This window comes from Ovis aries, chromosome 5, assembly GCF_016772045.2.
Source record: "Ovis aries strain OAR_USU_Benz2616 breed Rambouillet chromosome 5, ARS-UI_Ramb_v3.0, whole genome shotgun sequence".
Lineage (NCBI taxonomy): Eukaryota > Metazoa > Chordata > Mammalia > Artiodactyla > Bovidae > Ovis > Ovis aries.
In genome coordinates this window covers 4,521,722-4,548,438 of record NC_056058.1, presented here as the reverse complement: position 1 = coordinate 4,548,438, position 26,717 = coordinate 4,521,722, and the positions used below count along the sequence as shown (strand labels likewise).

General features: G+C 61.1%; 1 protein-coding gene across 3 annotated transcripts in view; it reads right to left on the bottom strand.

Moving 5' to 3' along the window:
* Positions 1-2,081: 2,081 nt before the first annotated feature.
* Positions 2,082-26,717, bottom strand: part of ELL (elongation factor for RNA polymerase II) — a 77,301-nt gene continuing 52,665 nt past the window's right edge. For all 3 annotated transcript variants that reach the window (XM_042249612.2, XM_027969398.3, XM_042249613.1), the window contains 10 exons: positions 24,421-24,542; positions 23,872-24,035; positions 21,757-22,031; positions 17,869-17,993; positions 12,002-12,098; positions 10,122-10,608; positions 6,446-6,512; positions 6,005-6,176; positions 4,943-4,987; positions 2,082-4,273 (listed from right to left, as the gene is read on the bottom strand). In XM_042249612.2, the coding sequence (XP_042105546.1) occupies positions 4,157-4,273; positions 4,943-4,987; positions 6,005-6,176; positions 6,446-6,512; positions 10,122-10,608; positions 12,002-12,098; positions 17,869-17,993; positions 21,757-22,031; positions 23,872-24,035; positions 24,421-24,542 (1,671 nt within the window). In that variant the 3' untranslated portion in view covers positions 2,082-4,156. The remainder of the gene's footprint in view (positions 4,274-4,942; positions 4,988-6,004; positions 6,177-6,445; positions 6,513-10,121; positions 10,609-12,001; positions 12,099-17,868; positions 17,994-21,756; positions 22,032-23,871; positions 24,036-24,420; positions 24,543-26,717) is intronic.

Sequence of the window (26,717 nt, the reverse complement as noted above, 5' to 3'; positions counted from 1 at the left end):
TAGACCCTCAGGGCTGGGGACCGGGCATTCGGTAAAATAAATATTTGGGTTTTGTCCTGCTTTCTGGCTTGGAGATTGAGTTTGATCCCTAAGTGCCAGGGTCTTCCCTGACAGTCCAGCAGTTCCGCACTTCCACTGCAGGGTGCTGGGGCTCAATCCCTGGTCAGGGAACTAAGGTCCCGCATGCCCAGCAGTGTGGCCTAAAATTAGAAGAAAACAATTATCAGTGGCCAGTGATTTATTCAATCATGGAAGCTCTGTAAAAGCTCCTAACAATGGGGTGTGGGTGAAAACATGGAGATGCTGGGTGACACCTGGGGAGGTCACGGCAGCCCTGTGCCGTTCCCCACACCCTGCTCCCCTCCATTCAGCTGGTGAAGTGTTTGCTTAGCACTGTGAGCCATTCTGGCAAACCTCTGAGGGGGTGGGAGGGAACCCCTGAGGTTGTTCAGAAGTACGGGTGGCCAAGGACTCGGGGCTGCTGTCTGAAGTGGGGACCTGAGCCCCATAACCTGGGAACGGAACTTTTCGACCCCTAGTTGGTATTGGAGAATCTGTAGGAGCTGGAGCCCTCCAGGCCACATGTCACACCACAGGACTATGTAGAAAGACCCAGCCCTGGGGAAGCCCAGCATTCACAGGGCAGCCTGCGGTGCTGGCGGGAGGGGTGTGGGCTGAGCAGGTCCAGGCAGGCTCCCTGGAGGGGCCGTGTTGCAGTTCCGGCTATTGCTAGTACTACTTGTACTACCTCCTCCTAGTAGGGACCAGGTGGGGCTGTGACACGGGTGAGTGCTGCCTGCAGGTGAGTACTGGATGACCAGAGGCCCCCGATCCCACCAGTCTGCAGGCTTCCAAGGGCAAGGGCAAAAACGCCGCCATCACTGCCGAGTGCCAGCACCCGGCTGGAGCCCGGTGCACGGGAGGTGTTGACGGATCCAGGCGCTGGCAGATGTTGTCCAGCAAGTGGCCGGGACTGCTGGGCACCCCTGAGCCCTGTAGCCATGGTGTGGGTTGTGAAGATGGGAAGTCCCCTGGAGACCTGGACTTGGGGTGTCTTGGGCTCAGGAAGGATGGTCAGGGAACTGCCTGTGGCCACAGGGCTGTGGGGGAGGCCAGTGGAAGGCCGGGGGAGGTGGGTGGGCAAGGCGAGCCTGAGGCGAGATGAGGCTGAAGCAGGCAGGGGTGTGGGGACAGAGATTTATCCACTAGAATAGTGTGGCCAGGCTGCCTAGGGAGCAGGGTACACTCTGCCCCGTAGGGCCTGCCTGACCTCCCCTCCCGCGCCCCTCAGATTCCTGGGCCGCCTCAGAACTCAGGCCAAGGCCACTGGCCAGCAGGGCCACCAGAGAGGATAAGGCCCACAGTCCCTGACCCCTGGACCCCTTTAATCCTGGTCTTATTCTTTGTTTTTCCTTCCTAAAATAAACATTCCCCTCCACTGTGTCCTTGGAGGGTAGAAACTGCCCCCTGCCTCCTGCTCCTCACCTGGAGCACAGGGCAAGGATGGCTTTCCGGCTGGTGTCCTGCGCCTGTGGGGCTCCACTGGGCCTCAGGTTCGGTACCGCTGTCCCCGTGGCGGCGCAAGGGGAACCCCACCCCCACCCCAGCGTGCGTCCCGGGAGGAATCATCAAACAGTGCCCTGACTGCCATCAGCCAAAGCTCATCAGCCCAAATGAAGCACTCGCTGTGCCGCACACGGCTCCACCCCGGGGTCCCCCTGCCCGGCTCAGCCCACCCTGTGCACTCCACAGGGCCAGCACTCTGCTCAGGTGCTGGCCACGGCTCCCCACTGCCTCCGCCTCCCGTCTGTCAGTCCTCACCTGTGAGCAGGCTGGCTGGTCTGCTCTGGCACCTGCAGGGCTCTCTGCCTCAGGTCCGCCCTCCACCTGCCAACCTCATTCCTGGGCAGCGGCTGTGGCAGTCTGCCCAGAAAGCTTTCTCCATGCTCAGCCCATGCCCGCCCCCCCACCACGGTTGCCCCATGGCCAGGTAGCCTCCTGACCCCAGCCCACCCCAAGACAGAACCAGTCCCCCCGATCCCTGGGGAATGACATATATACTCCCAGCTTGGGCTCACAGATTCAGTTCAGTGAATTTATTGTAGGTTGAAAAAAAGATCAGCATTCACCTCTTTAGTGTACAAAAAGGACACTAGATCTTTTAAGAAAATATTAGGAAACTGAAGATGCAGACGTCTTTCAATTGTAACATTTTGGCAAAAGTGAAAAGTTCTTGTAAACACCAACTCCATGGCTCAAAATAGTTTTTCTCCACAGTACAATATTAAAAGAAAAAAAATAGTATCAATAAGTTAGACCATATTTAATCAGCTAGAACTTTTGTCCATCAACCCCCACCCCAAGCACAAAACTCCTCTTAGCTTCATAATTCCTTAAAAGGATAAAATAAACAACAACAAAAAACAACGAGGAGGAGGAGGAAATTCAACCGAGTCCCTCGAACTGGACCCCAGGGCAGAGGGTAGGCGGGCCCTGCGGGGTGGGGCCCCTCGAGTGACCCGGCGCCGCCCGAGTGTGTGCGTTCAGGCCAAGCGCACGATGGCTGTCCACAGAACGCAGGGTCCCAGGGTCTGCTCAGCCTGTCCTCCTCCATCCCAAATGGAAAGCAAAACGACAGCTACTGAAACATGAAGGATCAGCCTCCTCAGTGCTCCGGGCACCCCAGGGGCCCCGTGGAGATGCTGGGGTGGGGTGGGGCACTGCAGGCGTGACTGCTCTTTGGGAAGCCATTAGGAGACAGCCCCGCAGCTTAGAAAAACAGACATGTCTACGCGAGCATTTCCGCCCTCCCTGCCTCACTAGGATCCTGGCAGCAACCCCTGCCCCCGCCCCCCGCAGTGACCCCTGGACTGGAGGTTGCAACCAGCCCCACGGCCTTCCCCCATCGTGGCTTCACTGAACGTGGCTCTGAATTCACGTGGACGCACGCTTTAAACCCCAGCACGGCCTGGCGGGGCCCCGCGCGCACACACACACACACGCGCGCACACACACGCGCACACACACACACACAAACATATACATGCCCCCTGACGCTTTCAGGGACATCAGACTAGGCACAGTGACTAAGCAGCAATTGGGGTGTCCTTGGGCCAGCACCCCCAGAGAGGGGGGATCAGGCACCTTTTCTGAGCTCACTCTCCGGGGGCTCCCTGGCTCCCTCGACCCCCAGCCCCTCCCTGAGTGCAAACCCCGTGGTGGCTCTGCAAAGACGACCCCAGAACCCATACATGGGGCTGAGGGGTGGAGCGAGGTCAAGAACACGGAGGCCACTTGGCCTCAGCAGTACAAAGTGAGGAGCAGCAGCAGAGGAGAGGATGGAGGAGAGAGAGACAAAACCCAACCCTGGTGCTGCAGAGCGCGGGCTACAAGCACAGAAGCTCCCGGCGACCCCCAACAGCTGAGGGCCTGGAATAGCAAGGTGGGCCTGGTGGCTCCCAGCAGCTGCTCCTGGGCCAGCTGGAGTTTTCCAAATAGAGCTGCAGGGCTTGCATTGCCGAGCCCGCCCCACTCAGAGCCCGGGAGAGGCGGTGTGTGAGGGAGACCAGCGCAGGAGAGGGGCCCCCAGCGCCCCCCACAGGTTCTCTCCTCACAGAGGCAAGGCCAGACTTCCGGAGCATCTGTAATACTGTAGAAAGGACCCAGGGCAGCGTCTAGACCCTGGGCATCCAAGGAGGGGAGGCACAGGTGTAGAAAAAAGATGCTTTTTCTTTCGTACAAAAATAGACTCGAGTCTCGTCAGCAGTAGCCTGTCTTTGTATAAAACTAGAAAAGGCAAGCAGGCAGGCTGGCCTTGGAGTCTTTCTCTGACAAAAAGTTGAAGTCCCCTGTGGGGTGGCTGGCGAGGAGCAGGGCTTCTTGGGGAGCCCGTCCTAGGCAGGGGGGCTGCACAGGAGGTGTGGGGGACCTGGGGAGAGCTGGACACGCTACCTAGGTTTGCGTGGGCTCCCCTGAAAGCCGGCATCGCTGGCTCAGATGACTGTATTCTTCCTCACATTTATTGTGTTAAATAAATTTCTGTTTTCTTGTCTTTAGCTCCCCCTTGCCCCCAGCTCCCCCACCATCCAGAACAGTCAGCCAGCTGAGGTGAGCTGGCCTGGCTGGTCGACTGGGGCCTCCTGCCCGTGGCCTGGGGCTAAGGCCACGCCTGCAGCTGGCGCTGGTCGTACTCGGCGATGAGCCTCTTGATGTGGGCCAGCTTGCTGTGCAGGTACTCGCAGCGGTGCTTCTCCTGGCTGTAGTTGGTGTTGGTCTGGGAGAGAGCGGCTGGGGTGAGCCTCATCCACAGGGCCTGGGTGGAGAGCCCAGCGCCAACCCAAGCCGCCCCGCCTGGCTGTCCCCAGCCCCCACTCACAGGCCAGAGCCCTCACGCCCTGACAGGGACCCCTGAGCGGCCCCCAGACTCCACCCTGGGAAACAGGGTCACGGCTAGGGTGAGAGGCGGGGGGAGGTGGTCATGCAGTTTCCGTGCTGGGCTGGGGTGTGGCCGGTGGGAACCACCCCGGCACATTCGGCCCTAGGGAAGCACGTGCCGGGAGATGGCCAGGGAGCCCGAGCTGGGGGCAGCCGGAGCCCGGAGACCGGAGACCGCAGCTCCTCCCTGACTCGTGCGCTGAAGGACTCCGACGGGGCCAGGAGGGGGTGGGGGACTCTGTCTCCTCCCCCTGACCTTTGAGGGAGCTGCGAAGGGCCTGGGGCTGTGCTCACCCACACTGGCAGAGTGTGCAGGGTGCAGGGGAGGGGGCACCCGAGTGCCCAAGACTGACTTAAGCTCCTCAGCTATCAGCAGGGGAGGAGCTACTCTGAGGACCGGAGACCAACCCAGGGAGGCCGGCCTGCCCGCCCTGCCTCCTCTCCCAGACCTCGGCACCACTCACCTGATCCCACCCCACCCTAACCCCACAAGGGGATGGAGGCTCACCTTTTTGATTTTTCGATATTCCTGAAGGATCTGCCCACGAGTAGTCTGGATGAAAAACAAAAGAAAAAGTGAACAATGCATTATCTGCAGGATACCCCAACGGAGTGACCCCTTCACCTTAGTAACGGTGGCCTGCCAGGTCACTGCATGCTTGGGGACAACGGCTGCGGCTGTGGCATGACCGCCTGAGGGTGTACAGAGCAGGGGCTGGGCCAAAGGGGGCGACTCGGGGACATGCACGAGGCCACACAGTGGCTGGGGGAAGGCAGGGAGCAGCTGGCAAGGCACCTTCCCTCGCACCCGGCTGGCCGGTGCCCAGGTTGAGGCCAAGCACAGAGGCCCCCTGACCACCTGTGGGGGCTGCAAGGAGACAGGAGAATGGGGGTGTCCGGGGGTGCTCCCCTGTCCTAGACCCTCAGAACTCCCACTGAGCCTCCAATCACAAGCCATCTCCTCGGGAAATCAACCTGGCCTCCACGAGGGAGACAGAGCCTAGTACCACGGTTCATCAGGGCTGGCCCTGTCGTCAGGTAACCAGCTCCGAAAGGGTCCCAAGGTGGAGGCTGGTGTCCCAAGGCCCCCTGCAGGGACCAAGCCCCCGGTGGTGAGGTCCCACTAGGGATGGCTAGGGAAATGCAAGTGCCCCAGGAGGGGGAAGGGGTTGGGGCCCCAGGGAGCCTCCATCCCCTCCCCACGGCGGCTGTGACAGCTCTGACCGGCTGTGGGGTGTGGCCAGGGCCCACCCCTCCTGCTGGGGGGTGGCGCTGAGAGCAGTAGGGGACTGCAGAGAAGCCCCAGGTGCTTGGGGTGGGGGGTGGGGGGAGTGGGGGGACGCATGCACCCCAGCCCCTGGTTTCCTGGCTGTCTCCACTGCTGAGGCCACCCCCGGCTCCACGGTCACCTTCCACCTACAGCGCTGCTCTTGCCCAGCCTCATGGCTGAGGCAGTGGGGCTCCCTGAACAGGCCTGACTCACTCGGAGTGGGAAAGAGGGGCGGGCAGCGGGCCCGCCCGGAACAGGAGGGGCCTCATCTGAGGGCGCGGGCGCCAGGCAGGGCACTACCTCATACTCCTCAGAGCCCTGCGAGAGCTGCCGGAGCTGCGCGTCGAGCTGCGTGAAGCGCCGCGTGACCCGCTCGATGCGGGCGTGCAGGCCTCGGTACTCGCTGTACTCCGCGTTGAAGTCATTCTTGTAGCTCTGCCGCTGCTCCGAGGAGGAGATGGTGGCGTATTTTCTGGGGAGACAGGAGAGAGGGGCCGGAGGGGCTTAGGGGGCTGCGGCAGAGCGCCCAGAAGTGTCCACAGCCAAGCGGCCAGCCCCACCTAGGACTCAGCCCTGACTCCGAGGAGACTGGCCGTCAGGAACACACACACAGCCACAGAGTCAAGCCAGCGCACACGCGTGCACACAGGCGGGAACACACACACACAGCCACAGGGCCTGTGCTGCCTCTGCTCACCTGCAGGATCGGGAGTGGGGGGCAGCAGGCGAGGAAGTACTCACAGCAAGTAGTCGGGCGTCTCCGAGGTCGACGTGGGGACACTTGAGCTGCTGCAGGTCCCGTTTAAACCTGCAAAGAGAAAGTGTGTCTCCCGAGTCCCCACCTCGTGTGTCTGTGGTGAGATCCACAGAAGGTTGATGCCCTATTGTCTGAAGGCCTCAGGGGGGAGGCCACGCGGAGGGACCCAGGATGGGCAGAGGTGGCGTGGGTCAGGGCGAGCACCATCTGGCCGCCGTGGGGGGCTGCCTGGAGCTGGAAGTGCCCCCTGCCAGTAGGAGAGGTGGTGAGCCAGCATGGTGTGCGTCCCCAAAGCACAGCCATGCAGAGACGGCATCATGGGCGCAGTTTTCAGCAAGCACTCAAAAGTACAGGTTCGCTGCAGGGTCAAAGCCTGGGAAGCTTGTCCAGAGCCTTTGCTGACCCCATGTAAAAGGCCATGAAGATGAAAACCAGTGACCCCTGGACAGTTGAGTCCCAGGGGCATACCATTTTTGGGCCCCACAGGCTCTGGTCTCTGGCCCGACCGTCCCCACCCCGCCACCACACCCATCCTCCATTCTTCCCACCAGACCCAGGACTGCGAGATCAGAGGGTCAGCCCTGGGACTGTGACCTGAGACAGTGCCCGAGGCCTGCCCGGGCTACAGTCTGCTCCTTTTCCCCGGGGACTTCTCCCAGACGACCTTTGTAACCCTGAGACACAGGCGACGTTATCACTCCGCAGCATTTGCTGAGTGCCTATTTTGGTGCCTCTCTTGAGGAGAGCAGCCCTCCAGTGGACCAGCGGTCTGATGAGCCCCGTGCGGTTTTATACTCCATCCAGTGCAAGGGGAGATTCCCACCAGCGGATGGAGCCCACCCACACCCCCATCCGGGGGTTGCCTCTGAAAAGGCTGCGGCCTCCCTGGGATGCAGCCCAACAGGCACAAATGTGCAGATTCAGTCTACATCCCCACCCCCACAGCCCAGGCCCGCCAGGCATCCCGCGGTGCTTCACCTTGAGGCTGAGAATCAGATGGACCTGGCAAGACACCACAGGGGCCCAGCCTGTGGCAGCCAACCCTCTGTGGGCTCCGCTCCCGCCCTGCACCTGGCCACCCCTGCACCAGCCCAGCTGCTTCCCACCCGTGTGCCCCCTCCCAGGGCACTGGGTGCAGGGACGTGTCTGTCGGGTCACCCTGTAGGACCCAAGTCTGGGTGCCAGTGAGGGTGCCCCAGTTCCCACATACGGGTCAGCAGACCTGAGTTTGGCCTGGATGAACTGAAGCACGCCCCTACCCAGCACATGGCCCGGCCAGGAAGGTGCCCTTGGGCCACAGGTGGAGTCCACAGTCTGAGCGAGAGCTGGGGGCAGGCACGAGGGTGGGTCTAGGACCCAGGAGTGGGCCCGTAGCACAGGGGGAGGAAGGTGGCAGAGGGGGGCCTTGGCGGGGTAGGGGGGCGGGGGGCACAGGTGGGCTGAGCTGAGGAGGCTGCCACACCCATCAGGGTCAGAGGCGGTCACAGGGCAGGGTTGGGACCACAGGACAGATGAAAGGGACAGCAGCATGCAGAAGGGTGGACTGCCTCACAGGACACAAGGGTGAGGGAGCTTCTGCACTTGGGTGCCGACCTGGAACCCTCGCCAGCGGGGCAGGAGAAACATTCAGAGGATAATGCTGCTGTTAGAGGCGGGTGGGGAGCTCTAGCCTGCACAGACGCCCACCCAGGAAGGAGCCACAGCAGGAGGCTGTGTGTGGTGGGAGCTTGGGAGGAAACGCAGGCCCCCAGCCACCGATTATCACTATCAGCTGAGCTGCCAGAGAGGCCAGTCAAGGGGGATCGCTCGGTGCCATACCCAACTTCTGGTGCCCCACTTGTCCTTTTGCTCCCCCTTGGGGCCCCTACTCTCTGGCTTTCCTGATCCCAAACCTCTTTCTCACCTTGGCCTGGGGCCAAGCTGCCTGTGGCTGACACACACTGGGCAGGAGCCAGAGCCTTCTGAGGCCTGCACGTGGGGCTGGTCTGGGCAGCATCTTCCTGGCCTGGTCTGCTGCCTGGCCCCATAATCCTACTTCCCCGGACCCTGCCAGAGCACATGGAACCTTGCTTCTGCTGTTTGGGACAGATGGCTCCCTGAGCCCAGCTGCTCAGGTCTGTGTCCCTGGGCGGGACCCGGGTCAGATGGCCTGCGCTCAGGGAGCCAGGCTCCCTTCCCCTCCGGGAAGCTGAGCATGCGGCAGGACCGAGGGGTCCCAGAGGACTGACGGAGCTGCGAGGTCTGCCTTCATCAGACCCACCCCGGACCCGGTCTCCAGCTGCAGAGTGAGGAGCGGGCATGGCCTTTCTGGAAGACAGCTGAGGGACAAATTCAAAAGCCTGAAGGAGCAAGGGCTCCACCTCTCGTCCAGGAAGGCCCCCTGCTGGGGATCCTCCTGAGGAAATAATCTGAAAGCTACAGCAGGTGAAATGGCCCACACGGCCGGCAGGGCTGTGCCTCTGTTGCTGTGACATGCTGATTAGGTTAAATTACGTGAGAGGAAAATCACAATGGAGTCAGTATTGCTCAGAGAGCTCTCTAAAAATGGAGTCAAGAAGCCATTAAGGAAGTGTGACTTGTGCACGGCTCAGCCTGCATGGAATCTGACCTTTTGACCCCATGAAGTCATCTGCCAGGAACTTGTGACAGCTGATCTACTTATCAGACCCCCACTCTCAAACCACGTGTGATACTGTCGACTTACTGGACCCCTAACCTAAAACAAGTATTTTCTGACTTGCGTCAGAGTTAAGCCGTTCTCACCAGAAATGTTTAACGAACTCAAGGCTTTTGGTCTTCATAAACCCAACTCTTGCTCTTCCTGAGAACTCGTGGTCACCTGAGCCTATGTCTCCCGAATGGTAATTCTTAAGGCCCTACAGAAACCATTTCCCTATTTGCAGCCTCCAGAGTTGTTTTGGGGTTGCCAGTAGCCACAAGGGGTGCTCAGCTCAGATGCCTGGGGCTCTAACTGGGAGTGGGGAGGCTCTGGGGGTGAGGATGCCGCCCCTACGAGCCCCAGGCCCTCGAAGGTCTCCCCGCTCAGCGTCGAGTCCCGGCAGCCTCACACCCCTCATCCCGCTGAGGGTCTCCCGAGCGCCAGCTTCCCGACAGGCTGCACGTGCGAGGCCCTGCTCTGGCTCTTACCAGCTGCTGTTCAGTAGACGAGTCTCCCACCTCCTCCTGGACCTGCCTCTCAGACCGTCTCTCTGCAGGCTTGCTCCGCAGGTCACAGCAGGTCCGCAGTGATCCAGGGACCCCCTCCCCACCAAGTCCTGACCCCTGCAGCCAACCCTGAGCCCCAGACCCCTGCTGTGTGCTATGTCTGGGGTCTCCCAGCAGCCAGAACTGGGCCCTGGAGTTGTTCTCCCTGTGAAATATCCCCTCCCGTGAGCCTCAGCTCCATCAGGCTCCGTGCCCCTGGCCCCCATGGCTGGCCTGGCACACACCTGACTATAGGAGCCTTCGAGAACAACGCCTCCAGGGCAGTCACGTGAGCCAGTGCGAGGACACAGAGGGCCTTAATGTGCAGGGTGGGCCCAAGTGGTGACTCAGGAGGCAGCCCTCTCAGCATCCTGTGGAGTGAGGGTGCGCGGGCACAGGCCTCCAGTGACTCCCCCTTCTGCAGAGCCCTCTGCCCCTCGACCTCCTGACACCTACCCGGGGCGACTGCTGGGGCAACTGGAGGGGCTCCAAGGGGGCCCGGCATCTGGCTGAGTGGCCGGTCCCGGGGCCTGTCCTCAGCTGCCCTCTCCTTGTCTTTGTGCTTCTTGGATTTCTTCTTGGATTTGCTGTGCAAGGAGCTGCCGTGGGGCCTGCTGGGCTGGGCACAGTCCGTCAGCAGGGGCATGCTGAGGCGCTCAGTAGGAGCTGGGGCGGCCACTTCCCCACGCTCACAGTCCCGGCCGCTGTGGCCCAGGTCGTTGCTGACGTCGGCCAAGGGGTCGTGGGCCCGCGGCGGCTCCAGTCGCAGGGGCAGGTGGGTGTCCGTACCAGCCAGGGGGCCCGGGGTGGGCAGCAGGCCCTCACGGCCGAGGGTTGCGGTCAACTTCCCGTTGACTGTGGGCTGAGCTCTCTGGGTGAAGTGCGATATCCTGGGTTTCTTGTTGGCCAGAGGGTCAATGAAATCAGGAGGCTGCGGCCGTTTCTGTGACGGAGAGGAGAGAATTTCAGGAGTGAGCCGGTGCCTGGAGTCACTGTGTGCCCCAGGGAAAGGCTGGGCGGCAAGAGGCCAAATTTGAGCTGACCGGTGGCCCCACCACAGGCCTTGAGGGAGCCAGCGCCCACAGGTAGGGCCACTCCGACCACAAGGGGGCGCGCGAACCCCACAGCAAGCCCGAGAGGCCCAGGGACCCAGGAGGGGGCAGCGGGCCAGCAGGGCAGAGAAAGGGCGGCTGGGCCATCGGTGGACCCAGTTCAGCCCATAAGGACCACCCCTGGGAACTGGCCTAAAACGTTACTGTGCTCAGCATCCCCAGCGGAGCCCAGTCTGAGTGGGAACTGGTCTAAAACATTACTGTGCTCAGCATCCCCAGCGGAGCCCAGTCTGAGTGGGAACTGGCCTAAAACGTTACTGTGCTCAGCATCCCCAGCGGAGCCCAGTCTGAGTGGGAACTGGCCTAAAACGTTACTGTGCTCAGCATCCCCAGCGGAGCCCAGTCTGAGTGGGAACTGGCCTAAAACGTTACTGTGCTCAGCATCCCCAGCGGAGCCCAGTCTGAGTGGGAACTGGCCTAAAACGTTACTGTGCTCAGCATCCCCAGCGGAGCCCAGTCTGAGTGACACAGGGCAGGCCCCGCAGGCCAGGACTGTCCTCCCCAGGGCCCTCGAATCCCCATGGCACCCCTGTCACATGGTGCAGGCCTCATCCCCATTCACGAAGGAGAAGACTGAGGTCTGGAAGGCAAGGCAAGAGCAGAGGTATGGAGCCAGGATCAGACCAGTCGGCCTGGGTCCAGGGTGCGGCAGTGTGGACCAGAGTGAAATGAGGCCCTGCCCTCCACGCCCCAGCCACGGGGTGCCCTGGGAGGCTTCAGGACCTAGGCCGGATGCCTCCAGGGGGAGGCAGAGCGGGGAGGAGAGCTGCTGGCCAAGCAGGGGACAGAGACATGGGACTCACTGGTCAGAGCACGTGGGGGGAAGAGACAGCTGTCACCAAACAGCTTGACAACGGTGAGGGACCCCACTGCTGAAGATCAAGCCCCCGACAGCAAGGCCCTCCCCGCATACCCTTCCCGCCTACTAACACGGCAGATCCTGCTGGGCACACAGTGATTTTTAGAGCAGCCCTGGGAGTCAGAGGCCTCCAGTGGCCAGAGTGGCCAGCGGCCCGTGCACCCTCAGCCACGCTACCCCGACAGGCAACCCAAGGAACCTATCCAGGTTCCAGGCCTGGGACCCCCCAGCCCCCAGTCAGCTGCTTACGCCTTCAAGAAAACTCGCCAGCCCTGAGTCAGAGGCCCAACAGGCTCCCTGAGAAGCAAGGTCAGGCCCACCACCTCTGCTGCAGCCCGCCCACCCTCCCGGCCAGCCGCTCCTACCTGAGGGGGCGAGGTTGAGCTCCCGTGCTCGCTCGGAGGACTGTTGGCAGCAAGTTCCCCAGGGAGGCCCCCTGCGCTCTGTGGCTGGCAGAGTTTCCTGCAGAGGAGAATCAAGGCAGGTTGGAGGGTCCCGAAGCAATGCCCTCCCTGCGAGGCACACCCAGGCCCGCCCATCTCTGCACTGCCACTTGCACCCAGCGTCTGGGGGAGGGCCTGGCTCCTTGCTGAAGCATGGCAGGGCTGGGCGCGACGGGCACGCCTGGCAGGCAGAGAGCAGTCGAGCGCACCCTGCCCTGGGCGCATCTATATCCGCAGTGGCCCTGTGGCCACGGCCTCAGCCTCACGGTCAGAAGGCCGGCCACGCTGGGTGCTCTGTGCCCAGAGAAGGGCCAGCTGACCAGACGCTCATCTTGACTTCCATGACCATGGAGACCGGGACTCCCGGTGCAAAACTGACCGGACACTCAGGGTCCATGCTGTGTCCCCATGGGAGCTACAGACATTGGGTGTTGGCCCTTTTTAAAAAACATTTGGTCCTTACTTTTATAAACAAGTATCATCCCAATAACAAAGCTCACTGCAGAAAGAGAATGCAAAAGAGGGCCGAGATGCCCTGCTCTGAGGTGGGAGGACCCCCGCCCCCAGATTCAGCTCCCATCTTCCTGGGAGCCCAGCCCCAGGACCTCCAGGGATGGCAGGAGCAGCCAGCAGACCACCGGAATCAGGGCAACAGCGCAGCCAGGGATGAGAGAAGCAACGCCCCGACGCTTGACAGAAAACGGAGGCACTGAGAGTCACCCTGGCTGGGTGGGGCTGGCCTCTTGAACTCCTGGAGGCCGAGAGTCTCAGGGGAGCCCAGGCACCCAGCTGGCCCCCACGCCCTGCAGGACGCCGAGCTGAGGTCCGGGGCCACGTCCGCTGCTCCAACCAGTGGCCAGCAAGCACCTCCCTGGCCCTCAGCCGCACTCCAGACTCTGGAGGCTGCCCTCCCCACAGCGGCCTGAAACGCAAGGCGAGCCGAAAGGAAGGTTCCAAGAGTGGGTGGGGCAAGTCTACTGCCCAGCCCTGTGGAAGCAACCAGAGCTTCCAGTCAAAGACAGAGAACCAGGTGTCCACATCCATTCTCTCAAGTCCCCACTAAAAAGGCATAAAAGAGAAAGGGAACAAAAGACAGCAATGCCACCTAACGCGGGAAGCAGGAGCACTCGTGGCGACTGTCCTGGGGGAGCCAAGGAAACGGAGCCCTGGGCGACAGAGCCCGCAGGCCCGCAGCATGCGCCTCGGAGACCTCAGTGGAGGCGCCTTCCAGGCTGCCCCCAGCAGCCGTGCTCTGGGGCCTGGCCTGCTGGGGGCAGCTGCAAGGGGAACCCCCAGCATGTTCGGGAGTAAAGGAGCCCAGGCCTTCCCCAGGGGGCCAGGAGGCTGCTTGGGCCACACAGGATGGACAGAAGCATGGCCTCCAGAGGAGAGGAGACAGAGGGGCCTGTGGAAGGACCCAGAGATGCCTCAGGGCTACCAGGGAGGCTGGGCTGCCAACAGCAAAGCTCTGCGGAGGCGGCACCCCGGCTTCCAGGCAACACCTGTCAGGCCCTGAAACAGACAAGACGACGCATTTGAAAGGACAGAGAGCAACCAAGCCGCTGTGCCACAACTACTGAAGCTGAGCCCCAGAGCCCGTGCTGCACGACAGGAGAGGCCACCGCAAAAAGCCCGAGAGCCGCAACTGGGGTGCAGACCCCTCGCCGCAGCTAGAGGAGAGCCTGCGCAGCAACAAAGACCCAGCACAGCCACAAATAAAGTACCGTTTAAAAAGAAGGAGAGAGAGACTCTAAGAGGATGAAAATGTTAAGTCCACCAGAAACACACCGGCCTTAATAGCCTCAGAAAGACAAAGATCTGAAATGCACACCTCTCCAAAGAAAACATACAAACAGCCGATAACTGCAGAAACAGATGCTCAACATTCCCTGCTCATCCAGGGAAACTCAAACCGATACCACTGTAAAATACCACTTCACACGGGTCAGAATTTAAAAAAAGAAAATATAGCAAGTGTTGGTGAGGCTGTGGAAGAACTGGAATTGGGCACTGCTGGTGGGAATGTGAAATGGGGCAGGCACTGAGAAAAAGCGTCTGGCAGTTCTTCAGAAAGTTAAACACAGGATTACCACATGGCCCTGCAATTATACCCCTCAGGACATATTTGAGAGAACTGAAAATCGGTGTCAGTTATATTTGCATCCTTGTACACAAATGTTCACAGCATCACTGTACACAATCCCGAGAAGGTGCAAACAGTTCACATGTACACTGACAAAAAAATGAATAAGCACAACTCAGACACAACAGATACAGAGAACCACCGAGAACCAGACCGTAGAAAAGAACGAAGCTCTGCCACACGCTAAAATGCGGAGAAACCTTGAGAACATAACACCGAGTGGAAGAAGCCAAACACGAAGGGCCACAGAGCACACAATCCCATTGATAACAAGCGTCCAGAACAGGCAAATCCAAGAGACCAGAGGCAGATTGGCAGCCGCCAGGGGCGGGGGGCGGGGCGTGACCGCTAATGCAGGCTGTTGGGTTTTTGGGGGGGATAAATGGTTTGGAACTAGATGGAGGTGGTGATTGCACCCTGGGAACTAGAAATGATGGCAAAGAGAGACAGATGGGAGCAGCGGAAGAACTCTCCCCAAAGTAGAAGAAATAAAAATAAGCCACCAGGAGGACAAGAGTGAATGGTGTGGGACCACGGCCCCCGGGGGCAGACTGAGGAAGCCGCCGGGAGGACACCGGGGCCTCCCGCAGCCGGGCCGAGGACGCAGACTGCCAGGGGGCTGCCAGCCCCAGCCCCAGCCGCACCCCCATGCCACCGCCGCCCCCCATGCCACCGCAACCCAGGGAGGGAGCTGACGAGGCGGCTGCGGCCAGACCTTCAGTGTGGAGGGAAAGCGCCTTCCCATCTAGAAGGCTGCTGCTGCTGCTAAGTTGCTTCAGTCCCATCCGACTCTATGAGACCCCATAGACGGCAGCCCACCAGGCTCCCCTGTCCCTGGGATTCTCCAGGCAAGAACACTGGAGTGGGTTGCCATTTCCTTCTCCAATGCGTGAAAGTGAAGTCGCTCAGTTGTGTCCGACTCTTAGCGACCCCATGGACTGCAGCCCACCAGGCTTCTCCGTCCGTGGGATTTTCCAGGCAAGAGTACTGGAGTGGGGTGCCATTGCCTTCTCCAATCTAGAAGGCGAGATGTGGCCGACTGGTGTGCTGGCCACCCAGGTGTGGAGCTGTGGCAGACGGACGTCCCAAAGCGTTCTCCGAGAGACGCTCCAAGAGCTAGGTTCCTTCAGCATCGGGGCAGAATCCCAGATCCGGAAACAGAAGGACTTGCGAGGGAGGAAGGCAGCTCCCTGTGGAAGCCCTGGCCCCTTGAAAGTGATGAAAGGCCATGAGACAACCAGAGGGAGCTTGTGGCTGGACGTGAAGGACACAGAAGGCTGAGCACTTGGCCAAGCAGGTTACCAACTACAGGGAAAGTGCACTGCCTGTGAGACAGACCGAGGCTCGGGCTGTCTAGGCTATGCCCTGGGGGAGGGGAGGCCAGGACAGGGCAGGTTGGGGGACTGATTTCAAGGCCACATGGGGTCCAGGCCTCATCCTGCACTGGGACATCCAGACTCTGCCTGGGACAGGCCAGGCCTGAGCCGTTACACACGGGGACTGAAAGCACAGAGGAAGCATCCAAATAATCAGCTGAGGGCTTCCCTGTGGTCCAGTGGTTAAGAACCCGCTTGCCAAGGCAGGGGACACAGGTTTGATCCCTGGGCCGGGAAGATTCCACATGCTGAGGAGCAATTAAGTCCATGTGCTACAACCACTGAGCCCGTGCTCCAGAGCCCGAGCGCTGCGCCCAGTGAAGTGTGCGCCCCGAGTCGGTACTCCGCAATGAGGAGCCTCCCAACGAGGAGCCTCCGCAACGAGGAGCCCAAGTGCTGGTCTGCAGAGCAAAGCCACGGGGGCACAGGCAGACCCTGGAAGCACAAGCGCACTCAACTCAGGCCCAAGTTTAGAACAAGCTGTAGGATAAGGGAGGCTGTAGCCCCTGGGGTAACACGAGCCCCCACACCCAGCCTGTGACACCCTAAGACCTCGTTTCTCCTTCTTGCCATGAGACCCACGGCATGAAGAGCGGTTGTAATAGGGCTTTCTTCAGGGAGGGAGCAACCTAAACATGATAAAAAAAAGCTGCCCCGAGCAGCGCTGGGTTGTGGCTATCAGTGATATTGACCCTGACCTCTGCCCACCAATCAGGTCAAGCTCCCAAGAGCAGCAGATGCTGTCAGCTTCTGGAGAGGCATCGGGCCAGGCCACCCCCCCGGCCAGCTGGCCCACGCAGCCCGAGAGGAGAGTGCCAAGACGGCCCAGGGCAAACATGAGGGAGGAAAGGAGAGCTTGGCGCAGCCCTGAGCTCCAGGAGTTGAGAGCCTGAGGAATCTCCCACCTGATACGCCTCAGTATTCAGCCCAGTTTCCTAGGGACCACACCTACCCATGGGCAGACGGCCCACAGGCTGCTTGCTCCTGGCCGTGCCCCTCCTGGAGAGCTCTGGGACACCAGTGCCTGGGGGCCTGAGATAGCGGGCAGTGCGAGGCTCTGAAGGAAGGAAGGAAGGGTGGGAGCAGCCTCAAGGCAGCCCACCCCCACGTGCCCCTTGGCACCTCAAAGCACTCAGGTGGGTGTAAATTACTATTCCAACACTATTGCCATGCGTGCGTGCTCTACCGCTTCAGTCGTGGCCAGCTCTTTGCAACCCCACGCCCTATAGCCTGCCACTAGAGTGCATTAGAGTCTCCAGGCAAGGGTACTGGACTGGGCAGCCATGCCCTCCTCCAGGGGATCTTCCCAACCCAGGGACTGACCCTGCACTGCAGGCAGACTCTTGACCGCTGATGCAAACACCTGCGGGAGGTGACAGTGTCTGAGACATGCCTGGTGGGCAGCAGACGGCGCCCAGAGAGGGGAGGGGGAGCGTCTTCTGCCGAAACCATCCCCTCTCAGCCCCGCTGAGCACCTAGAGACGTCTAGAGAGCCGCAAGAGTGACCCTGGGACAGCAGGTGCGCACCCCGCAGGGCCAAGGAGGAGCTCATGGTTCACCTAGAGTGGCCCCGACTTGGCTTTGATTTCCAGATGCAGTTACTGCTTTAAACAACTTAAAAAAAAAAAACCTTCACAAATTGCTCCAAGTCCCCAAGAAACCACTTAAGGACTAATTAGCATCTCAGGCTGCTCTGAAGGGCGCTTCACAGCCGGGGCTCCCAGGCATCAGTTGAGAAGGAAATCATTAACTGCTTGCCTTAGACAGGGGCCGACTTAACCACTTCTCCCCAGAGCCACCTTGGCTACTCCTGACTTCGGGTCCCCATTAACCCGAGAGGGGATGCGTTTAATTAACGCTGCTTAATAGTGTCTGTGGGGAGGTTTGTTTTGCTTTGTTCCTCTCCGCTTCCAGTCCTTTAGACTTTCTTTTTAAGAAAGAGGTGGCCTGCAGCCGTAGCCTGTGGGGACGTGCTGATGTCAGAAGGAGCTTGACAGGAGGGGCAGCAGAACTGCTGCTTTGGGGTCTTCTGTCCTGAAGTTCTCATGTTCAACACAGAGACTCAGGCCCTCCACCCTACTCAGCAAGGCTCGCCTTTTCCCTACAGGAGGCCACGGTGGGCTACCCAGGCAGTCTCCACAGACCCCCTCCATCCTGCCTGCGGGGCCTGTGGGCTGTGGTGCCACGGGAGGCCGCCCCAGCCTCGTGGAGATGAGGCGAGCCCCAGGCCCGGGGACGGGACTCGTTGCTGGACGGGGCGGCAGTGTTACCGGATGAGCATCCGCTTCAGCAACTGCTGGTCCCCCTCCGAGTAGCCAGGCCAGTCCTTCTGCACGTCCTTGTACACACAGTCCTTCAGGGTGCACGTGCCATCCTTGGCATTCACGTTGGCCACCTGCAAGACAGAGCCAGGGGCACCTCGTGTACAGCCCGAGAGACAGAGGAGACCATGCAAGCATTCAGGGGGGCGGCGCGGGGAGAGGCGGAGACGGGCGTTAAAGGGGAAAGAGGACAGCCCTTCTGCCCCAAGCCAAGACTCGGGCCCCCAACCCCTCTGCAGGCCGGGACGGCGGCCCTTGGGGTGCCGAAGGGTCAGAGCAGCAGGCCCAGATGCTGCTGGAGGCCAGGCTGGCTCCACAAGGGGGCGCTGCCATCTACACTCCCAAGACTCCATCAGCAGCCCATCCCCCTGCTATGGACTGAACCATTTTTCTCCTCCACAAATTCACGTTAAGTCTGACCCCCTGCTAACCTAAGGCGACAGTATTAGGAGGCGAGGCCTTTGGGAGGTGATGAGGTCATGAGGGTGGAGCCCCCAGGAGGGAGTGTCTGTTTTTGGGGGGAGAGGCTGTGCTGGGTCTTTGCTGCTGGGAGATTTCTCCAGACGTGGCAAGTTGGGGGCCACTTCCTGGCTGCAGTGTGCGGCTTCTCATCGTGCTGGCTTCTGCCGCAGAGCACAAACCCTAGGGCTCTCGGGCTTCAGCAGGCGCGGCTTCCAGGCGCGCGAGCACGGGCTCAAGAGCAGTGTCACAGCAGCTTGGCTGCTCTGCAGCACGGGGGATCTGCCTGGATCAGGGACTGAACCTTGTCTTCCGGACTGGCAGGCAGAGTCTCTACCGCTGATTCACCAGAGAAGCCCAGGTGTCTTTATAAAAGAGAATCCAGAGTTTCCTCACCCCTCCCTGGATGACCACGAGAAGACAGAACGCAGGACCTCACCAGACACCCAACCTCCCGGTGCCCTCATCCTGGGCCTCCCGGTCTCCAGAGCTGCGTGCTGGGCCTGTGGTGCCTAACCCGCCCAGGCCACGGTGCTCTGCGACGGCAGCCTGAGGCGCACGCTCCCAAACCCGCAGCCCCTGCGGCAGAGCCAGCCGAGGGGGGCAGCTGCGGGAGGGGTGCCGTCAGGGCCCAAGCCGAGCCCGCCTCCCCTGCAAGCAGCCAGCCCTGCTGCTTCTGCTTAACACAAGCTGAGTTCGTCTTCAAGACTCTGTGCAAAGATGCTTTTAGAACATTTGCCTAATGTGCTTGATGGAATTCAGGCCCCTGACTCGCAGAGGGCACTCTCCTAAGTGTCTTGTCAGGCACCATGATCCCCAGAATGCGCGTGCGGAGCTGTGTGATTGCCAGGGCAGCTGCTGTTTTTCACTACAACTGAGACTATCAATTTATCCTCCACGTCATGGCAGTTTCCCCAAAGAGCATTTTTTAATGGTTGAGTAATATTCCACCAAGAGGCTGCACTGTGATTCGCTCAACCCCTTCTCCTTTGTTGGACGCGGACTCTGTTTCCAGCTTCTCTGGAGCATAAACAGATGTCACTTGTGCAGGTTTTCCATGCTGGTGATGGTTCTCTTCGGCTCGCTTCCCAGAAGTGGGATTAGTGGGTCAAAGACTCTGAACATTTTTATGGCTTCTGAGATGCTTTGCTAAAATGCTCTCCAGAAGAGCCACCCACCCATCCAAACTCCCACCAGGAAGGTGGAATGCCTCAAATCTTCTCTCCGGATGTTTTCACAAAAGTGAAAGAGGAGGTGTCTTTTGCACAGTGCTGCTCATCAGAGTCACTGGGTGGGGGGTGAGAGGGCTGGGAAATGAGCATCCTTAGTGAGATGCAGCCCCCTATACCTTCCTATCCTCATGCTGGTGGGGTCCCAGTGCCCCTCCCACAACTGCTGGGGAGAACAAGTCTGCTAGCAAACACAGAAGCTCAAGGCAGATGGGACAGGAAACCAGAGAATGGGAGAAATCAGAGCAGGCACCCAGGATGCTCTAGCGCTCTAGTGCAAGACACTGCCTGGGCCGCCTCGGGGAGCTGCCAAACCCAAGTTGGCTGGGGAAGCTGGCACCCAGCACGATGCCTCTCTGGCCCCAGGAAAGGACCAGGAACAATGAGAACACCTTGGCGGTTAAAAGTGAAGCAGGTGCCCTGGGCAGACCCAGGTCAGCCCCGTCAGCCCCTCTCCCCAGAGGACTAAGCCTGGCGCCCCTGGCGTCCCTGGCGTCTAAGCGTCACTCAGTGGGTAAATCTCAGGCGCCATCAAATGCTAGGTCGGCCAAGGTTCACATTCTGCACGTGCTGCTTTTTCACTCTGGGCCTGAACAGAACAAGACTGGAGAGCAGGAGCAAGGGCGCTTTTCAGAATGGCCACCCCAGGGGCTAAGGACCTGGCTGGACGGTGATTCTCGCTCCAGGCACCGGCCGGGACAGGCATGGCTGTCACCCGTGCCCTCAGTCTCGGCTCACGGCTGACGACCCTGCCCAGCTCCCTTAGCTCTGCCTCAGTCACCCTATGGTGCAGGAGGCAGCTGTGGGAAGGGAGGCCCCAGGGAAAGGGCCTCCCGAGTGCTTCCCCCAATTTCCCAAGGGTAAGGCAACACGTGACTTTCCAAGGAAATGAGCACCCTGGGAAATATTCTTCTTGGTTCCAGAGTTTTCTGGATGCTCTAGCAAGCCCCAAGAAAACTCCTGGACTACAGAATACTGTATCTGTCTTCTCTAGGCCCTGAGCTGACTCCGGAGCTTGCCGGGAGAAACACTGCCACTCAGTCCTCGCCAGCACAACCTCCACGTGGGGGGCGGCGGCTCAGGAAGCCAAGTTTGCACAAAGGCCACCAGTGAGTACATGGAGGAGCCCCTGATGGAAACGAAGGCTCCGGGGAGCACCTCCACTCTCAGGACACAGGGGGCTTCTCCATGGTGAAGGGGAGGGGAGGCACCTGCCCTGTGGGGCAGGCCCAACCCCAGATCAGCACTCGGGCTAGGAGTGCGGGGCTGGTCCCCCAGGCCCCTCTTCCCTCTTCACCCCTGCCCTGCACCCTGAACTCGCTGGGGGGTGGTGATGACATGGGGATGCCAGTCCGAGCACGGGGGGACGAAAGCCACAGCGATGTTCTCCTACCAAAGGTGTGGTCACCCCAGCCTCGGACTGCACTCTGGCAGCAAGGCGCCCACAGGAGAACTCAGTCAATCAGAAATCCTCAGAAATGCGTGGAAACTCTTCAGATACAGTTCCGGATGGTCATGGCGTCAACTTTCGACCACAGGAGGCAGCACCCAAGAGCCCAGAGTGTCTGGGGCAGGCCACAGCTCCTCCCAGGACACTGGCGTGACTGCTGCTGGCTGTGGGTCCTCACAGCAGCAGAGCTCTGAGGTGGCCTGTTTCCACTTCACGGCCAAGCGACATGCACGTGGCCCAGCTAAGGCGGTGAATCGGGAGCGAGCCACCGACCCTCTCAGGAGTCCGTGAGCTGCCTCCTCCAGGGCAGCTCTGGGACCAGCGCTGTCGCTCCAAAGTCCTGGCTGTTTAACAGCAGGCTCTGCCTGCTGGCGCCGTGTTCCTGCCTGATTACCTCTTGACCCCAAAGAGAGGTGCTGTAGTCACTTCCCAGCCACAGACAGAAGCCTGAGAGTCCAGACATGAAGCCCCTTGCCTAGTGCCACAGCCGATAAGCCACAAGGAGACCCACCTGATATGAAGCCTGAGTTCTTGCTAACTTGCGCTTGCGGATCCCCCAGGCTTCACTCAATTCCGAAAGCCTTGTGCATCTTAAGTCCTGGGTCCCCCGTGCTACGCCCACTGCCTGTGAGCCCACAGATGTGAGGAGACGAGCCCTGAACGGTAAGTGCCCCACGCCCCGGCCCGGGCAGCACGCACCTGCTGGAGGAGGCCGTCCAGCGCGTCCTTGTCCGCCTGCGCCAGCCCATCCTTCTGCAGCCGCAGCAGCAGCTCGGCCTTCCGGTAGGGCCTCAGGGCCAGCAGGTGCAGCACGCGGTCCCGGACGGGCCGCTGAGCCACCCCGCTGCCCCCGCCGGCGCTGCCAGCGCTGCACTTCTTGATGGCGCTGGCCGGGTTGATCGGGGTTGCCCGCTTCCGGGAGGGCACAGCATCCACTGCCCCCGGGGCTGGCTTCCGAAACTGAACCTTCTTGCCTACAGTAAGAGCCAGGTGTCAGGGACGGGAAGGGCTGAGGGGTGGTCGCTGTGTCCCCCTGCCTGGAGCGGATGGCATGTTCCTGAGCGAGCACACGTACACCCACGGATGGCCCACGGCCGACAGTGCCGAGCTCTCACCAAGCCCAAGGCATCTTAAGCCTCGTGCAGCCCCACTCGTCCAGTGAGAGCGCCACCTGCTGACCACGAGCAGATCACAGGGCACTTGCGGGGTCCCCAGTCTCAGAAGTGGGCTGAGAGCCTTAACTAACTTCATCCGAACCCCTGGCCCCTGTGGGGGAAGGGGGCTGATGGTCAGAAGGGAGTCCCGGGACGGCAGGAGCAGCAGCCCGGAGCCTGCAGTGCCCGGCTCTCTGCTGCCCCCCTGGGCCCCACTGTGCTCTTTTATGACCAAAGAGAAATAAAAGTGTCAGGCCACTTGGGCAGACCTGCCTGTGCTCGGAGCCCCAGGGGCCGCAGGCCTCTCTCCCACCCTCCTGGTGCAAACAGAGACGTGTGAGGGGTCCTCTTGGCGGAGGGGGCTTCCATCCAAAGTTGCTCACTGCACCTTGGACAACGCCCCTGCCACCGCAGGAAGGAGGACCTCTGAGCCAAGTCAGTGCAGGTCTTAAACCCTTGGGCCACAAAGCTCTCCACGACAACTGTCTTTTGCACATATCCCTCAACTCTGACTTGTCAAATGAACACAAGGAGGAGGGCTTTTAGAACCTGCAGGGCCAGACTTCGTCCCCAGAGAACCTGATGGCATAGGGCGGGGAGAGGCCTGGCACAGCCAGGACTGCATGTCTGTGGCCTCTGAGGCCAGAGAGCAGTAAGAGCCTTCACTGTATCCTAAGTGGAACAGTAAGATAAATTCTGGCTAAAAACCCACCCAAAACTTATTAAAATGGGTACAGATGTCTGTATCTGGATTGTAAGGCCGAGCAGGTAGCTGCAGCCCTTCGGGATCCTGGCTGCCTCCTCCTGGGCAGCTGGCAGCCCGGAGCCCAGGCTCCCCGGGCGCACACTGCCATGCCCACCAGGGCCACGTGCTGCCAGGAGGACCAGTGCCACCTAGGGCTTCATCCAGAGCCGGCCCCACCGCTAGGCAAGGGAGACTGCGTGCTCTTCTTAAAGGAGAAAAAGAACTCCAAAAGCCATCAAGTTCTCCTCTGCTTCATGCCTCTCTCGGGCCTTTTCTGCCTGACAGTGAATTCACTGGAAACTCCGTCTACATCCAGAGGTGGGAAGACTGAGGCAGCACTGTGGAGCTTTCTAAACAAACAGTACTTCTCTCCGCACTTTTAACGTGGTCAGTGTCTCAATTTCTCTGAAATTGTTTCCAAGCAGATGCTGAGGGGGTGGAAGGTCCTGGAAACAGGGATCAACGCGCTTCCTTCCAGGTCTCCACCCCATGGTCCCTCGCTGGCCCCGACACAGCAGCAGGCTGCCCGCAGCAGAGTGCATCTTGCCATCTGCACTGTGCGCTGGCCAGGTCAGCCATGGGAAAGAGACACCTGGGCAGGTGAGGGCAGGGGTGGCCACTGAAGTACAGGCTGAAGCTCTGGCTTCATGCATGGTGAGGGGCAGACGTACCTGAGGCTAGAGCCTGGGGAAGGGGCCCTGGGATTCAGAATTCCTGTAATTCTCAGGCCCTCTAGTCCATCCTGGATTCAGAATGCAGCAGACACCACCCAAGAAGGACCCGGCTCCCCTGGCCTCTGTCAGCCCACCACTCCTGTTCCTGCTCCTGACGGGCCCTGAGACTCGCCAGCTCTCCTGACATCTGCCCAGCAGGCACAAGACCCCCACGGGTGAAGCCCCACCCCCCAAGCCTTACCCAGGTAACGGCCTCCGGGCTTGATGACGATGGCACCTCGACTGCGCGTCTCCTCCTCAGCCTGCGCCAGGCTCTGCCGCGCCTTCTGGTAGGAGTCGTCAGTGGCGCACACTGTGATCTTGTCCTGGATGCTGCCCAGGCAGTCCAGGTGGACATCCCCATGGCTGCAAGAGAGCAGGCCAGAAGGTGAGGTGAACCGCTGGGGTGACCGGAGAGGCAGCCTCGGGGCCGCCCCCGCCCGCCCGCCCGCCCCTCCCGGCTAGGAAACGGGTCTGGTGCTGACTTGGGCAACAGGGTTTCTGCAAGGCGCATCTTGACCTGGAAGAAGCAAGGGAGCCTAGGTTCCTGGGCAGGAGGGGGCACGCCAGGACCCATACCTGCACCCTAGACACACTGTAAGAGCCAGGACGGTTCACCTGAGAAGCAGAGCTGGGGCTGGAGGTGGGGAGAACATCCGCAGGGCGGGCTGGCGCGGGGGACGCCACAAGCGGGGGCCACGGCAGGCGGGCCTGGCCGCTGTGAGAGCTGGGGCGGCCGGGCAAGGCTCACCTGGAGACGTACTGCTGGATGCAGTCGAAGCTGCCCTGGGGGCTGTCGCGGCCGATGTTGGAGAGGTAGAAGGAGAAGGTCCGCGCCTCCGCGGGGCAGTCGGGCTGGGGGATGGAGATGTGCTGCACGGAGATGGGGTGTCACTGGGGGGCCCACCGGCTGCGCCAGCACGCAATCCTGGCCCATCCCTGGCGATATGTGAACGCACCCCCTTGGTCTCCGTCAGTGACAGACCAGCCTGTCCCCACGGCCGGGCTGCTGGTGGGTCCCGGGCGGGGGTGCGGTTTCCCGTATCTGCAGCAGTGGCACCGCGGGCTAAGGAGCACGATCCCTCAGCACACAGCCGGAGGCAGGGGCCCACTCCAACCTGGGCAGACCGGGCTCGAGACAACCCGGAAAGCTGAGCTGGGCCAAGACGGGTGGGCGTCAGGAGCGGGCTGGCACGCTCGGCCGAGATACCCTGGCACACATACCCCCTTCTCCCTCTCCACGTCCTCCAGGCCAGAGCCACCCTCCACCTGGGTGTCTGGGAAGAAGGCAGGCATACAGGCACAGGCCTCGAGGGGCTCACAGATGGGCAGCACTTGCCCCCACCGACCACGACACGGGCTGTGTACACATGGTTCACCTAACCCTGAAGGCAGATGGCACCGCTGCAGCCTAACTAGGCAAAGCCACAGCTGCCGGAGAGGAAAGACAGACGGCCTCGCCGTCAGTGGCATCAGTCCTGGCTGAGGTGCAGGGCTCAGCGCAGGGCAGCAAACCCAGAGGTCACTTTATTCCAGGCCGACCCTCTGGCCCCCTGCCCACATGGGCAACGGCCAGCAGCTGCTGAGAAACACAGACAGGAAAACCTCACGCTCCAGCTGCCAGCCCCTGGGCAGGCCGGGCACGGCCTCCAGAGCCCTGTCGCCAGAGGAGACCAGCCTTAAGGTCCGCCCTGGGCTGGAGCACCGGGGCTTGTCACAGTTAGGGAGACACGCCGGGAGGAGTCATGAACGGTCGACAAGGGGCAGCACCAGGGCTAAGGGGGCAGAAAGCTGTCCCTGGGCTGTTGTGCCACCTCCACAGGCCGAGCCGAGGCCGCCTCCTCTGAGGCGACGTGAGGACACAGCACGCCCCATCGGCGCTGGATACCACGCGACCCTGGGCTGAACGCCTCCTGCCCGGTGCCCGGCTGTTACACGCGAACACAGCCAACTCGGCCTGAGTTGAGTCTGTGTGATCAAGGACACGAAGCTCCGGCCACAGCAAGAGCAGCAGCTCCCCAGCCCCAGCCCTCGGGGGGTGTGGAGACCCTCGAGGGAAGCTGGAAGGGCACGCAGCCCAGGATTGGCTCCAGATGCCGTGGAAGCCCCTCCACGCACAGCCAGTCTCTGCTGCAAGGAGAGACTCCCTCCTCGTGCAGGGAGAGCCGAGGCATCAGAGCGCGGCCCCCAGGCCCAGCCGCTCGGGACAGAAGAGCCTGGCCTGGGGGAGAGGGGCAGTCTGCGGCGGCTGTCCAGGGACTGCAGACGACCTTGGGCTGACGATCACGCCGTCCCCCAGCTCCCCGCCCCGCAGCTGGTGCTGCCCAGCGTGCTCTCCCGGTCCTCCAGCATCCCCCTGTGCACACGGCAGGTGGCAGAGGGCCAGGTCAGGACGCGCAGCCAGTGGCAGGGAGACCAGCAGGGCACCACGTCAGCCCTGGCCAGCTACACAGACCCTGATCTCCACACACACACGCTGCTGTAAGGGTCACAAAGGGGACGAGGCAGCTGACGCTTGGCAAGCGTGTTTGTACTATAAACCTGGACTGCCTGCTGTGACTCACCTTGGGCAGGAAAACACCTATGCGTGCGCGCGCACACACACACACACGCACACACACGCGCACTGGAGTCCACGGGCAGCATCGCACTGTCCAGCACTGGCAGCCACCCTGCACCGTCAGTACACACTCCCGGGCAGACGGGACTTCCACTCTCCATTATGGAAGTAACTGGACACCCAGTGCCCAGATGCTCCTGAGGGTCACCACGGGAGAGGCCCCCCATGGGCACCACAGGCAGGTACACACTGACGCAGCTACCCAGAACACAGCGGGAAGAGTGTGCCCCATGACATCAGCAAAAGCAAAAGTGCCCCTGATGGAGCCTGAGCCCTGATACGCGGCTCCTCCCCACGCCCGACCCTGAGCCTCTCCCTCACCACGTGCTGGCTCTGGCAGAGACCCAGCCTCCCCCGGCAACGCTTTCCCATCTCCACCTGCTCAGAGGGCAGCGGCTGCCTGCCTGCCTGCCACAGCCCCCGTTGGG